Source organism: Prionailurus bengalensis, chromosome B1 (assembly GCF_016509475.1).
Source record: "Prionailurus bengalensis isolate Pbe53 chromosome B1, Fcat_Pben_1.1_paternal_pri, whole genome shotgun sequence".
NCBI lineage: Eukaryota > Metazoa > Chordata > Mammalia > Carnivora > Felidae > Prionailurus > Prionailurus bengalensis.
The window spans coordinates 176313327-176329906 of NC_057344.1; the positions used below are offsets into that span (position 1 = coordinate 176313327).

General features: G+C 35.6%; 1 protein-coding gene across 2 annotated transcripts in view; it reads left to right on the top strand.

The window, feature by feature from the left end:
- ARAP2 (ArfGAP with RhoGAP domain, ankyrin repeat and PH domain 2) overlaps nt 1-16580 on the top strand; it is a 179653-nt gene that overhangs the window by 142265 nt on the left and 20808 nt on the right. For both annotated transcript variants that reach the window (XM_043572810.1, XM_043572811.1), the window contains one exon: nt 12598-12737. In XM_043572810.1, the coding sequence (XP_043428745.1) occupies nt 12598-12737 (140 nt within the window). The remainder of the gene's footprint in view (nt 1-12597; nt 12738-16580) is intronic.

Consider the following 16580-nt stretch of genomic DNA (forward strand, 5'->3'; position numbering starts at 1 on the left):
TCATGATAATGTCCTAGTCTATTGTGGCAGCTGTAACTATGATAGACTGGTGGCTTATAAACAGCAGAAATTTATTTTTCACAGTCTGGAGACTGGAAGTCTGAGATGAAGGTTGCAGCATGGTCCAGTTCTGGTGAGAACTTCCTTCCAGGTTGCAGACTGTTCTTCTCATGTCTTCACAGAGTGGAGAGTAAGAGAGGAAGCAAGCTCTGTTGTGATTTATTAGGACACGTTCTATCACGAGGGCTCACCCTCTGAATTCTTCTAATCCTAATTACTGCCCAAAGACCCTACCTCCTAGTACCATCACATCAGGAGGTAGGGTTTGAATTTCGGGGGGCACAGACATTGACCATAACATGTCTTTTACGTCTTATGTGTCTGTCCTTTGTGTGTTATATTTACATGAAAGCATTTTTCCAAAAGGCAAACAGTTGAACTACTTTACTTCTATGTCATTCTCATCTTATGGGCATCTCAAGAAACCAAACAGGTGTTATTCTTCTTGCTGTAGACATTTAACCTTTTAGAAACCTTTATCTTATTTTAAATCCCTTTATCATAACTGCATATATTTTTGACTACATACCTACACCTCTTAAGGATTGCAACAGAAATTTTCTCATACAAACATGACTCTATGATGTTGCAGGGCAGTGATTCTCAGGTGAATGCAGTTTTGTTCCCCAGGGGACATTGGCAATGTCTGCAGGCACTTCTGACTCAACTAGATGGGGTGGTGTTTCTGGTATTTAGTGAGTAGAGATGGGAGATGCTGGTAATCTTCCTATAAAACACAGGACAGCTCTTCACAAGGAAGTATTTGGCTCAAAATATCAGTGGTGCCTGTGTTGAGAATATCTGATTTAGATAATCTGTAAAATCTTTTCTGGCTCTTAAATTCTGTTATTCTTTCATTTTGACACTGAGATAAAGAAAAAAACATTGAGCTTATAAACCAAGTCCTGTCAGCATTATGAAATATATATATAATAAGTCCTCATGGCTCCTTTCCTTTTAGAAAATCATCTTTTCAGGCAATTTTTTTTTATTTTTCTGGTGAGAATTTCCTTTTCCTTTTTCCAGTATCCCTCCAAAATGTCTCTAGTTCACTGTATTGTCAAACAAACAAACAAACAAAACAAAACAAAACAAAAACTTGAAATCCGTACCTAGACATGATACCTTCAGTCTTGTTTGAATGCTAGTGGATTGGTTAGGTGAATAAGAACAGACAAGAATAAGGTCTTAAAGGCTGTGATAAAAAAGAAAGTTTTGTGCAGGTGGAGGTGAGGGATAACCAACACAAGTATACCCTTAAGTGCTGTTGATGTTTAAAGAAAAAAAGAAAACAGCATCATATTGAGCTGGTTGAGAGCAATGACATCTGAGTAGAAATCTTTAAAGTTGTTTAAGGACACAAAGAAATGGTAGAGTAGCATACTGTGCATTGGCTGTATCCACAACTGGGCCAGGAGATTCTGTGTTATAACGATGCTTCATACACTCCTGTGTGTGCTCTGTATGGTGTTGTGAGTGTGTCCTTGTGGTGTGAAAGCATCAAGCTTCTAGAAGGTCTAGGCAAAACATCTGCATAAGAACTGGAGAACCCAAGCATGAAACATTCTCTAGGGTAAAATGTCAGCAAATGTTTTTGTGACTCTCACATCTCCTTCATGCCTGTAATGGAGTGGGAGCCATAAAACACATGCCTGTCCCCTGCACTATCCCTACCTCTGGTTTCCAAACCAGTATACAGCTTGTTGTTATAATATCTATAGTTCCTTCTACCAGGAAATGATTTCTTTCTGCATGGGAAAAAAAAAAAAAAAAAAAAAGGTTTTAGAGTAACAGCATTAGCAAATACATTAATTGGACCGTTTCATATTAGTAGTTATGTATTTTTGGTCATAAATAGTATCTATGCAGTAAATATTTTAAAAAGTTTGTTTTGTGTTGTTTTCTATCCAATAAAAGTTTTATAAATGTTTTTAATTAGAGCTTGATTTATATTAAGATTGTCAAAGCAAAATAATCTCTTTCATTATGGTTGGTTCTACATCTGTGTGAATTTAGGATTGTCATTTTAAAACAACTCTGGCCTGTTGTTCATTTTTTAAATCAATTTCTTAAGTCATGATTTTTTCCTATAATTGTGTCTTGTAGCAACCTAGAGCTTATAAATACTTCTTAGGGGGATATATTTTGTGATAGATTTTAGGTTGGTTAGACATTCAATCTACCTTGTCTCTGTCTTGGAAAATGTCTCTTAAATCAATCACAGTGACCACCTACTCCAGAATTATTGCTCTGTTCATTACATCTACTACTTAAAATTGGGATCTAAAAGGAAAGTAACGAAAGTAAGTCAAATGTGATTTCCCTGTCAATTTGTTAGCAGAAAAACTGGAATCATCTCAGAAAGACATTGCTCTTTATGGCAGAAAGGGAACACTGTGAAGGATTTCTTTTCCTTTCTCGAGATTTTCTTATTCTACCCTGGGAGCCATGTGGAAATTAGCAGAATTTGAAATAAGGGTAGTTGGCAGCAACCACATTTTTTCTCACTAACAAATAGCTAATTTAATATTTTGTTAACATATAAAGTAGCATTGCCTCATCCTTTGCACTCTGTTCTTCCATACTCCATGCCTCCTGGCCACAGATTTTATCATCTCCCTACCTATCACTGTTTCTATTTCTGTATCTACACGTACAAATATACATGTATATGTGTGTGTTTGTCTATTACATGACTTCCATTTCATAAATTGTGTGATAATTTTTCTGATTTATGTAACACATTATAAGCATATACTTTTGCTTGACATTAGGTTTTCAACACCTACTTGCTAAATCAAGAATTTTGTCAAATAACAGGTTTAAGCGTTTAGGGTAGTTTAGGGGTTTTCATTTCCTTAATTTTCTCACTTTACCTGAACAACTTAAAATGTCGACAACACAAGCAGGAATAGATTTAGAATCATCCGACACTTAATTTGTGCTCATTCATTTAAGGTAATGAGGTAGCATACTTTACTTTTATAGAAGTCTATGACAGTAAATAAATTTTGTTGCCTCTACTTAGAAATCAATTCTGTGTTCTTCAAAAGCAGCATTTTATTTCTTGGAAACATTTTGTGTCATTGCCATTATTGTAATGAGGAGTTAACTAACTTGAAAAGAAAGATAATAGTCCTCAAATTTCTTTTCTACCCCATAGATTATGAATGAGACATTATGATAGGAGGAATAAAACTTCATTTAAATTGCCATTTTAGACTTTGTCATAGCTAATCTCATTAGACTGTCTTTTATCATTATCTCTTGTATTGAGTTAAGCTTCAGCATCTCTATCACAAGTAAACCATAAATGTATACCTTCTGTAAGGTTCCAGAGTAAATAATTTTATGTTGCTGAAGTCTTATTTTAAGCGTTAAAGATCTTTAAAGTTACCCCCAATCGAATGTGATACATTGGCATCAAGTTTTAATGATCTAAATGGGGAAGAAATACTTTTAAGATATAAGATGTAACTCAAATGCAGATCCCTGTGGGTTTCTAAATTTAGATTGCTACATATGACAGATGCTTTGGAATTAAATTTGCATTAGAATAGAATAGTTAAAAATGCAACTGCTTCTGGCAAATACAGACCTGGAAAGCTGAACCATCCACTATCAACTAACTTAAGAAAATACAAGAAAATTCCAGCAAAAATAGTATGAGGCCATAAATCATAGTCTCACTGCAAGAATTTACTTTCCACTCCCCATCAAATCTTTTTAAATTCAAATGTGTCTAACAGTTGAAGGTACGCCTCGTCCACTTCAAATATAAGTATCTTCTTGAAAACTGATGATAGTCTTTGATATTCACCATGAAGCATGAATGTCCCGGCTTCTTTTAATGTTAAAATTCTATAGGGAGAAAACCAACTGCTAAGTTTCTATTAGGAACCTACTATGGAAAATTAAAGGATTGTTAAGCATTATCTTTACCCACAAGGAAGAGAAAATTTAAATGTATTACATCTATTTAAATTATAAGGCTACAAATACAGCATGCAGTACATGACTGCTATTAGCCAGGAAGTTTATGGAGAGCTTTTAAGCACAGAAAAATCGTTCAGTTAGTTGATCACTGACATCTCTTCTAACACTGAATGTATCTCATTCAACAAAATATCATTGCTTGTTTAGTTTTTCTTACATCTGTTGTCCTAACAAGACTATCTTATTCTTTTACTCACTAAAAGTACATGTTAAGTAAACTTTTTAAAATACAAATGAGTAACACTTTGTAACTGAGCAGGTACTGGCAGAATTTCATAGCAGTGCAAATTCTTAAGCTTTTATCTAGATCATGAGGGAATGCTTTCCCTAGGAAATTAGCATTGTATTAGTGTTGAGAAAATGGCATATGGTCCTCAGTTTCTTGATTTGAATACTTTGTGAGACATTAAGATGGGGAGAATAGAAGAGGCCACTATTCGGGATGAAATAGGGTTGGGGTCACTGAATTCGGCTTTGGATGTCTGTAGTTTTTAGTTTTCTGTCAGGTGTCCAATGGTGTATGTCTGGAAGGGATCTGAGTACTCATCACTAGGGAGCACGTTATGTGGGGCATGATTTTAGCCTTTGGAGAGTGCAAGATCATGCAGTTGTAATGTTAAAATAAGAACATTAAAGAACTGAGCGTAGAATTACCAGCACGTGAGGCCCAGGTCTATTAAGGGAGCCCTGCTTGTGAAGGAACAATTGGAAAGGCTGTCAGAAAACAAAGAGCAATGTGTGGAATCATCAAAGGATTGCCCTTTAGGGAACAGTGTGTTTAACAATGCAGTATGGTATGCAAGGTCAAGAAAGGCCCCCAAACATTTATTAGTATTGTAGTGATCATGAACAATGACTATTACTTACAAGCATCTCAGTATAAAAAGAATTCTTTGTTAGATGTTAAGAGACCTGAATTGTAATTCTAGGACATTTGCTCCCTAGTTCTGTAACAAAACCTTTGTGAACCATAGTTTTCTCCCTTACAAGATGAGATCATAATACCTGTACTTCCTACTTTAGAATAGAAAGTTGCATGAGGGGCACCTGGCTGGCCCAGTCGGTAGAACATGTGACTCTTGATCTTGGGATTCTAACTTCAAACCCCACATTGTGTGTAGAAATTATTAAAAAATAAATAAATAAAGTATTTTTTTTTAATTGCATGAGGAGCAATAAGATAAAATACATGAACACTTTGGAAAGTCTAAAATACTATCTATGTGTTGAGTATCCTAAATACAACACTATGATGCTAAATTTTATTTCTAAAATTTTGTTATAATTCAGGATAAAAATAGAATAGAAAAGTGTTTTCTACTATCTGTAATTTGCTGCATTGTCAGTAAAATGGCATGGAATTTCTGGCACTTTTCTAGTCAGTCCTTCAATGGTAATTATATCTACAGTTTTCTTATTTATGGGGACTCTAATTGTAGGAAGATGTCAACATGCTACTAGTTCTATTAAGCATTACTTCTTCAGTACAAGTAACACAGAGGAAAATAGACTAGGAATGAGTCAGGGGACATATTTGGGTTTTTCTAAAAAATAGATTACTTTCAATGTACCATTTGGGGAGACTGGGTGGTTCAGTCGGTTAAGTGTCTGACTTCAGCCCAGGTCATGCTCTTACCGGTTTGTGAGGTCGAGCCCCACATCAGGCTCTGTGCTAACAACTGAGAGCCTGGAACCTACTTGAGATTCTGTATCTCCCTCTCTCTCTGCCTCTCCCCTATACACACACACACACACACACACACACACTCTCTCTCTCTCTCTCTCTCTCTCTCTCTCTCTCAAAAGTAAATAAAAATTTACAAAAAAAAAAAAAAAAAAAAAGAATGATAGGCCTGTGCCTGACACATTAAAAAACAAACAAACAAACAAAAAAACATTAGATTACTTTTAAGTAGCTATTATCCAGTTTGGTTTCTACTCAGTTGTAGAACTAAATTTTACTAAAATGAATTTTGAGGGAATGTCATACAATGATTGCAATATATCAGAAATTCTGCTTCCTTCCAGTTGAAAAGAATACACACGTTTTTCTGGTTATTTGTCTTTCTCAGTCTGACTTATTTCACTTAGCATAATACCCTCAAGGTCCTTCAAAAATTAAAAAAAAAAGACGAATAAATAGACAGAATCAGACCTATAAATACAGAGAACTGGTGTTTGCCTGAGGGGAGGGAAGAGGATGGGGGATTGAGCAAAATGGGAGGAGGGGAGATAGAGATACAGGCTTCTAGTTACAGAAAGAACAGACATGGGAATAAAAGGCACAGCATAGGGAATATAGTCAGTGATACTGTAATAGTATAATGGGGTAGATGGTAGCTATACTTGTGAACATAGCATAAACTTGTCAAATCACTAAGTTGTATGCCTGAAACTAATGTAACATTGTGTGTCAACCATACTAAAAAACAAACAAGGGAATATACATGATTCTATATAATCAGCATCAAAGGAAAACTTGCCTAATTTTTAATTTGTAAGGAATCGTTAGGCAGCGAATACTGCCAACTATTACTTGGTCATGGCATATTTTAAAGAGGGTATCTCTCCTGGAAACTGCCCATTTGTCTCTTTTACAAAGTTCACGGCAGAGGTGGAATAACAAGGAATTTTTCAGCCCTGAAGAATAATGGACAGCCCTGAAGAAATAATCTTTGCCATCCAAAGAAGGGAGACACATAGAGACCATGAAAAAAATGGGCTTTTTTTTTCATATTCTCTTGTCTAGCTCAGAACATATATAAGAAATATAAAAAATAACAGTCCATTTTAGTTACTGTGCATTTTACTCTGTGCCACATGCTGGGTTGAATGCTTTTCCATTCACCATCTCATTTCTTCTTCCTAGTTAGTCTTAACCAGGCCTCTACACATGGAGAAATGAGGGCATGGAGACAATACATAACTCCATCAGGGCCACTTGCTTGTAAGTGCAGAGCAAGCATTTGAATAAAGATGTCTCCAAATCCAGTCCATATAGTCTGTCCTAACCTACCAACTAGACTGATATCAAGGATAAATCAGTAGTTTTTTAATTCTTATAAACTCAATCTATAAATCATCAGGCCCTTGGAAGTGTAGTTCTTTCTCTTTTTTCTTTTCTTCGTAGTACAGAGAAAAGTACACCCTGCTTGCTCTGTGCCAAGTACTGTTCTAAGCACTTCACCCACCAAATGCATGGGGTGAGTATTATATGTATCCCCATTTTTCAGGTGAAGAAACTGAGATTCAGAGATGACTACCTGAGAGTGAGTGGAGGATGTGGTTGTCATTTTTTCTTATGTTTATTTACTTTTGCTAGGGTGGGGAGGAGGGACAGAGAGAGAGGAAGACACAGAATCAGAAGCAGGCTCCAGGCCCTGAGATGTCAGCACAGAACCTGACCCAGGGCTCAACACGGCTTGAACTCCAGAACAGTGAGATCATGACCTGAGCCAAAGTCTGACGCTGAACCAACTGAGCCACCCAGGTGCCCCTGTCGATGTGGCTGTCATTTAAACCCAGCATCAGAGTGTGCCCTTAGTCGCTGTTGCTATGTCAGCTCTCGTAGGTTGGGGAGGAAAGTCCAAAGCACACATTGTTTTAAAAAGCAAATATGAAATTATCATGTACCTAAGAGGTAAATTATTAAGCAAATAGGATTTATACACCCAGGAACTAGATTATATCTTAGAGTGTAGGGATATAAATAATAAATATGAACTAGAATTGTTAGAAAAATCTCTGCGGATAAGTACAGAAGTGGGTACAGAAGTGGGATAGAATTTGTATAGAAGCAAGAAGAATGGAATTTCTCTCAAGTTTATTCAGGTAATCAACTGGAGACATGGTGTAGAGATGATTAGTTTTCCAAACAGTATATTATGATCAAGTGAACTATAAATATATTTTTATTTAATATTTTATAGAGATGGGTAGGAGAAATTTGTTAATTTAGCCCTTTAAATGTCAGGAAAAGGAGTTTAGACTTTTTTTTTAATGATAAAAAAGTAAAGCATTAAATAGTAGAAAAACAAGGCTTTAGATGGGGTGGGTTGGGGGGGATTAACATGTTAAAATAGCATTTGCATAACACAAATCTGGAATTATTTGCTGGAGCCATTAGAACAAAGGGCATGGAGTTATAAAATCCTGGAATCCCCAGGTAGTAAGTAGAAAAGGCAGGGGTTAGAGTAATGGCATTGGGAATAAAATAGAATTGAACCCCAAAGAGAAAGTCTCAAAGAACAATGGCTGACTTGCTAGCTGACTGGACATGAAGGAAAAAGGGGGAGTATATAATTCGGAAGTACCATTCCTGGATTTATGTTTTTCCCTCCCCTTTCTCTGTCTCTACCTCTCCTTCCCAGGATCCTTCCACCTCCTCTACAGTCTGTTCTTTTTTGGGGATTAGGGACCACTAGTTAGGGATTGTTCATTTGTGTAAGAACTTGTGGTTTTCAAATGGTTTGGAAAAACTTTTTTTATTGTTATCAGTTTCATCGTCCCAGTAATATGATAGTCTATTTAAATAAATTTAGCTATTCTGTTTTGTTTCATACATGAGACTTTTAAGGGCCTTTCTAACTAATAACAAAATTATAGCACAGTCAAGAATACTGGCTCTTATTTTCCTTATCTCCAGTGTTAACTCGAAAGACCCATTGTTTAACTTCACTTGTTCCTTCCATGTCCTAGTAATCAACAAGAAGGGGAAAGGCATTTATGATTCTCTAGATATAACAGAATGCCGGAATTCTGTTGGAATGAAAGACAAAGGTAGTAAAGGAAATTGTACCCATTAGGGTACATCCCGGAATGTTTCTCTGAAGGAATTAGGTGCTTAGAGGAGTGCATTAAATCTTCACATGTGTTATATTTGCAAATACATTAGATGATTTTCCCAAATCTTCTAGTGCATGATTCATTTGCTTTAGCTGGTTTCTTTTTCCATTGAAAGCAGATTTACATGGTGTGTCCTATGTTTTTCTTTCCTATTTTCTTTTTTAAATTCATATTACATGGAAATATTCTGTGCTTATTAACTTACAGCATGGCTAAGATTGATATTGTGGACCATATGACGTGTGAAATCATTGTTTTGACTGGATCAGAGGGATTCAGTGTATATTGAATAAGTATAGGAGGGGGTATAGCCAGAAAGACTGCCTATGTGGCTTTAGAAATACTAGTGCTCTGAAGTTTGAAGCTAAAAAAAAATGACATCTAGAAAAATCACTGTGCTGTGAGGGACGATGGAGATAGCAAGATCTCACAGAATTATGAAGGCAAACCATAGCAGGGAGACAGGAGTACTGGCCAGAATCTCAAGAATTATGAAGCAGAAAGCCCACTGCAAAGATCTGAATAGCAGAAGTTTGAACTCTAGCTCAGGAGAGACATGCAGAGCATAAAACTTACATTTCTGACAAACTAGAGTTGAATTCAAACCTGGATGGGGTCTGGGAAGCAGGTACAGTGGATACAGCTGACATGAACTTTGTACTGAATGAGACTCCTCTGAAGCAGAGGACCCTAGTAAGCTTTCTGCCTGGGGTGAAGGGGGGGGGCAGTGAAAACCTGAGAGTGAAGTACCCCACTGTTGAGGGACCAAGCAGTACTGGAAAGGTTTGGAAAAGTGAAGGATTGGAAGCCATTTAATTCATAACCTTAGTTTTATTACGTGCTGAGTCACATACGATGGCCCCCAAAGTCTGTAGTTTCATTTTGCCATTTACATAGTGGGTAATTTTTCTCCGTTTTAACGTTTTGAGCGCATCCAGAATTTCGTTGTGAGAGCCTTTAAAAATTCTTTAAAGTCCTTGATAGTTACTGAACTTCTTTATTTCAGAGTCTTTCATTCTTTCCTCATCTTTCACATTTATTTCTCTCAAAGCCCTCCTTCTGAGTCCCTTAAAGTATGCTGCAAGATATAACTAATATACTCAATTATGTAATTATTATTAAAATAAATTTTAACAAGTATGAACCCAAACATAGCAACAATATTTTTTCCCTAAGCTTGTTTTCTCTTTGACCTGCAAATGGTTTACTTAGGCACTGGACATATGGTTACTGGTAAAACTTGAAAGGCTTATTCATTTGGACAAAAATCTAAATGAAAAAGTACAATTAGAAGGTGTAAATGGAGGGGCACTGGGTGGCTCAGTCGAATGTATGACTCTTGATTTTGGCTCCGGTCATGATCCCAGGGTCATGGGATCGAGCCCTGGGTCGGGCTTCCCACTGAGTGTGGAGTCTGCTTAAGATTTTCTCTCTCTCCATGGAGAAAAAAAAAAAAAAAGTATAAATGGAATTTGTTTGGCTTAAGCAATATATAACATCTATATCTCACAACTTGATTATAATTTAAATTTTTAAAAAGATTTACCTATTTCTAAACTAACAGTATTATGAATACCATTCTCAACTTTCCTGTTCTAAATGAGCTGAATCACTAAGCCTACTGAATGTTTTTTGAATTGCTCACTTCTGTTGGTAGACACAGCGTTATTTGCTAGCCCATACTTAATTCATTTGTTTCCAAGGTTGTATATTACTAGGACCAAGTGCATACTAGACCCTTAATACTTCATGAAGAAATGAATGCTTTGATGTAATTACTTCACGAAGAAATGAATGCTTTGATGTAATATGAATTTCACTGAATATTTATTTTATATGTTTACTTTTTTCTTGACCTTCCAGTTGTATTATAATAGATGTTCTTTCAAGTCTTTTAATTAGAAAAGTTCTATCATTTGAAATATTTTTATGGAAGTGAATATTGATTGTGTGAAAAGACAAAATTTAGCAGTGTTGTACAGAAATTACCTTAAAGTCTCAAACTACCAAAAAAGAACCTGTTTTAGTATGATTCAAAGAATGTTCTATGTGGCCAGTAAATGTGTCATGAAAACTGTTGGGGTTTGTTAATTACATTTGTTTGCAGCATCAGTGATGTGATTAGTCTTGGGGATTTCTACTTCCAGATATTCATGTCATACTCATGTTTGAGTATAATTACAAGGACCTATTTCTGGTTTTTTTTACTTCTGTTTTCTTATGCCAATTATAGTTGTGAGCCACTGTGTATTATTTGCTCTGTAAGTACACGTTTTCTTTAAAACAAGGAATTGTTTGATTTAAGACCAAGAGTTCTTTTTTCTAAAACCATTCAGTTTATTTTGTACGTTTTAGGAACCATGCATGATTATTTAAAAATTGTATCACCTGACTAGCAGAAAATTGCTAAAGGTCCTAGTCTGATACAGTGTCCCACCCTACATTTTTTTGTGGTTCTTTATCTAATACAAGGCCCACAGTAATCTGCAGGATATGTGTTATTACTCTTATTTTCCAGGAAAAGCAGAAGTTGACACCATAACGACCATATGGTGTTTGGCTTAAGGTTACTTTTTTTTTTTTTTTTTTACCTACTGCTCTTTCGTTCTCAAGTAGGCAGTTGAATACTGTCTAGAATTCAAGGAGAAAGTCTTAGACTGGAGATGTATTGATACATGTATACATGATAAATTTATCCAAATACAAATTTGGTATTCTTACCAGAAAAAAAATTTTATAGAATTAGTTGAAATGATTTTCAAATGTGGGACTCTGGCAGCATTGCACATGAAACATAGTTGTTGATAAATGTTCTGCCTTAGCGCTTTTTTTCCCCCACTTACTTGGTTCATAAGTACAGAATTTTCATTAGTGCCCTGAGAATTCTTGGGTTGCTGAATCAGAATCCTGGGAGAGGCTTCCATTTTAACCTATGTATTGCATGGTTTTTCGAGAGCTGTTCAGAAGAAATACAATGCAAGCCAATTGTGTAATTTTAAATTATCTAGTAGCCACATTAAAATATATAAAAAAACAGGTGTGGGGCCGCCTGGGTGGCTCAGTCAGTTAAGCGTCTGACTTCAGCTCAGGTCATGATCTCACAGTTCGTGAGTTCAAGCCCTGCGCTGGGCTCTGCACTGACAGCTCAGAGCCCGGAGCCTGCTTCGGATTCTGTGTCTCCCTCTCTCTTTCTCTGCTCCTCCCCTGCTCATGCTCTGTCTCTCTCACTCTCAAAAATGAATAAATGTTAATAAATAAATAAATAAATAATTAATTAAAAAATAAAAAAACAGGTGAAATTAATTTTTACTAATACAGTTTATTTAAACTCACATTATCTAAAATATTTTATCATGTCATCAGTATTATAAAATTATATTTTTACCTTTTTTTGGTACTAAAACTTTAAAATATGGCCTATATTTTATACTTATAGCACATTTCAGTTGAGATTAACCACATTTCAAGTGCTTATTAGCCAGTAGCCAATTGAACAGCATAGGCAGGCCTGTATATTATAAATAGATGTAAATACCCTGAAACATCGTGTTCCCAGAAATTAACTGTAGGTTTCTTAATGGTCAGAAACAAATTGTTAGTTTGTATTACCAAAACTGAAAATACAGATTGTTTTGTATTATACTTCAAATAAATGAAAATGTACGTAACTTACAAAAGTAATGTTGTACTTTACAGAGAGGAGGGCCCTGGAAAGTATCAAAGAAGGAGTCTTGAAAATTAAAGAAGAACCATCTAAAATACTGTCTGGAAATAAGTTTCAAGACCGGTATTTTGTTTTACGAGATGGGTATCTCTTTCTCTACAAGGATTCAAAGGTAGTTGTATATTTAGTATTTGAACCCATGTGTGTTTTTGTGTGGGTATTAACATTCTCATTTTATGTCTCTCTCAGTCCTCTCTTGGCAGTCAAGCCCTGTGGGAGACAGAACACATAGTAAGCTGATGATTTCTTGCAGCCTCTGGGATATGTTATTAATACACTGAATAACACTGAAGAACTTCGTATGACCTTTCTGAGTACTTCTCATTATTTTAGTGCAGAGAAGTCCTGAATATATATATTATATATAATATATATCATATCTAATATTATATATATATATAGCAGCATGCTCATCAAAGACTTCACTAAGAATATTAATAGGCAAGTCCCAGATAGAGAAAAATATATTCATAGTACATACATCTGAGAAAGAACTCATTTTCTGAATATGAAGAACTCCAAATCAACAATAAAAAGACTACCCAATAAAAATTGGAGTGAAGTGGTGAATAGATACTATGTGAAAGAACATGTAGGAATGGTCAATAAACCATTGTAATGAAAGTGCTCAACATAATAGTCACCAGGGGCATGCAAATTAAAACCGTGCAACATTGTTTTCACTGGTTGGTAGGACTGAAGATGTTGATTAATTAAATTCCTCATAAATTGCTAGTGGAAGGGTAAGATCACACAGTTACCATATAAAACTGTTTGGAATTTTTAAAAAATATTCATACAGCTACCCACGATCCAGCCACTCTATTCCTAGGCATTATGTTCACAAAAGCATTTGTTCAAGAATGTTCATAAGCAGCTTTACTCATAAAACCAAAACCTGGAAACATTCCAAATGTTTCATCATCAATAAAAGAATGATACATTCATACAATAGAATATTATTTGGCAGTAAAAATTAATGAAAAGTAATGAATGTAACAACACAGATGAATCTTTAAATCCTTGTTTAGCAAAAGCAGCTTGATACAAAATCGTACCATATGAGTCTGTACACAAGAAGTCTAAGAACAGGCAAAATCATTCATGATAGAAGTCAGAAAGTGTCTACCTGAGGTGTGGAGAAAGGTTGTTGCAGAAGCAAGATGATGGAGACAGGAGGGATCTTTCTAGGGTGATATAAATAAATATTCTCTATCCAGTTTGGGCGGTTATAAGAATGTATATAGTAACATCTCTACTTCCTTGAGATTCAGGTAACACACCTATGCAATTCTTTTAAATGTAGAATGACAGCAGGATCTAAAGGCACTTTTTTATGTTGAATTATCAAATTCCCTTGGGTTCATATCGCTTGCATGCTTTAGGAGTGTGGTGATTCCCTGTGATGTGTTGTAGAGATGTATAAAGACAGACCAGACGAGTAACATCTGTTAATAGTTACGAAGAAAGAATTCTTAGGCAGCTTTCCAAACCTCTGTGATCTCATTTTATTATGGCTTCTGTTGAGCTCCCCACATGCTTTGACCGCTTTCCCTGCATGTTCCTCCAGCAGGGAGGGCTCCATGTGGGCAAAATAAATCTGAGTATAAATCTGAGTAGCATTCCTCGTTTGATTAGGACAGTGGATTGTCCAGGCGGGGGGGGGGGGGGGGGGCTCCCTGGGGAGCTCCCTCACCCCTCTCTATTCAGAGAGCTGTAATACATACTGTACTTGAACTCTCCCACCTTATTATGCCATCTCATAGACCCAGCAGGGAGTCTGTGTGGGTATCAAATGGTTATTACCTATTATCATCCTTCAGTTTTTCTAGTAGAGGAAGAGTGGAGTCTGCAGAAGTAAGGCACAGAAGAATTTGGGGTTATGTGAACTGAAGACATCAGATTTCAAGGTTCATGAACTTTAGATTTGTGTTCGTGAAAGTAAATTCAGGACTTCACAGCTGATTATTCTAGCTGTCTAGAACTGATTCTGATTAAATTTTCTTTGGTTTTCTTCAGTGGGTCACCCACTTTGATCTTCATTAGACTGACTTTCTTAATCTTTGCCCTTCTATGTACATATGTTGGTTAAGTGTCACTCTTAAGTGTCCTGCTTAGGGTATTTAAAAATGAACCTGAATGTTTTAGTCCCATTAAGGAACCAACAGTTCCATTGTGTAGCAATGGGACATTGCTAGAAACAGCTAGTAGTTGTTAATAGTAACAGCAGTGCAATCATAATGGCAGTGACTAACATTCAGGTGGTTACTTTATAAAAAGCAGAGTTCTGTACATTTCACTTTCATTATCTAATTTTATCTTTATAATAACCCTGTGAAATTAGTACTGTAATTATTCCCACTTTACAGATAAAGAAATGGATCCTACTAAGGTATTACATAACTTGCCCAACATCACATAACCAGTAAGCAACAGACTCAGAATGCATTCCCAACTGTCTGGCTCCAAAGCCTCCGTGTAAGGGGACTTACCAAACAAATACAAATTTTCCATTATTTTAGCTCAGTGGTTTTGCTGACAGACTTTTATTTAAAGAGGATAAGTCTCTTTCATTTTACAGTACCAAATATTCCTAAGTATGACAATCAATACAGTTTGGCTTTTTATAGCGTTTTCCCCCAAGCTGATATCAATTTAAAAACCTGCCACAGGAAGCTTGTTCGTGGACAAGTGATTTTTTTTTCCAGACATTGGTTTTGTGAGATAATCTCATATTGTTTAACAGAATGCGTTTTAAGAATTTATCTTTTCAAAAGGATCAACCTTCTCAGTCTAAGATAATTCATATAAATTGGTAGAGAGTGACAGTATCAAGTTTGTCTAAAAGAGTGAGGGGGGGGTTGACATAATTTTGAGATATTTCTCATTTTTCAAGCTTTTATAAATTGACAAAAATTGTGTATATTTATCTTGTACACGGTGATGTTTTGATACAGTGATTACTGTAATCAAGCTAATTAACATATCCATTACCTCACATAGTTATCTGCTGGCTCTGTGTGTGTGTGTGTGTGTGTGTGTGTGTGTGTGTGTGTGTGTATGTGTGTGTTGAGAACATTTTAAGATGTACTCTTTTATCAAATTTCAAGTATGTGGTACAGGAGTATTAACTATGGTCACCACACTATATATTAGATCTCCAGAACGTTCATTCTGCATAACTGAAACTTTATACCCTTTGACCACTGTCTCTGCATTTCCCCCAGCCCCTGGAAACAACCATTCTACTTTATGCTACGATTTTGACTTTTTTAGATTCTACCTATAGTGAGACACACTATTTGTCAGAAAGACACTGAACTTTAAGGACACTGAACACATTTTGTTTTTATAACAGTGACCTCGGGTTATGGAATTATAATTACTGTGCTTAAAAGATGTGTTTGTACATCTGTTGGAATAAATTAATGCAGCTGATACTTTTAATTTGCACATTCAGGCAAGCAGAGGGGACCCGACTTACAGTTTTCCTTAAACTATCATTGTTTTCAATACATGATTTTGTGTGGCTGGTTATTTTTTCATGTTGCTGGTCTGTCCCTTTTAATATTGATGGTCGAGTCATTGGCAATGTTAACATTTCAAATTATTTTACAGTAAATAAGCAATAGTGCAAATCTCCTAACTTATTTGAATAAACATTTGGCTCTGGTTTTGACAGTTTTACCATTAATATGTGTATGCTTGTATATACTTAGAAAATGATTTACTGAGAAGGAGGTAGAAGTTACAAATTGAAAAGTGTATTTAAAAAGACTATGTGTTAATTAGAGATAATTTATGAATGCTCATTAACAACAAATTAGGGTAATACACAGGGGAAGATATATTTTGTTTTGAGAGTTTACTCTGCACAGAAAATGTTAATTAAAATGTTTTCAGACTTGATTTACATAAAAGGTGATAAGTTTCAAAGAATATTACCATTATACTG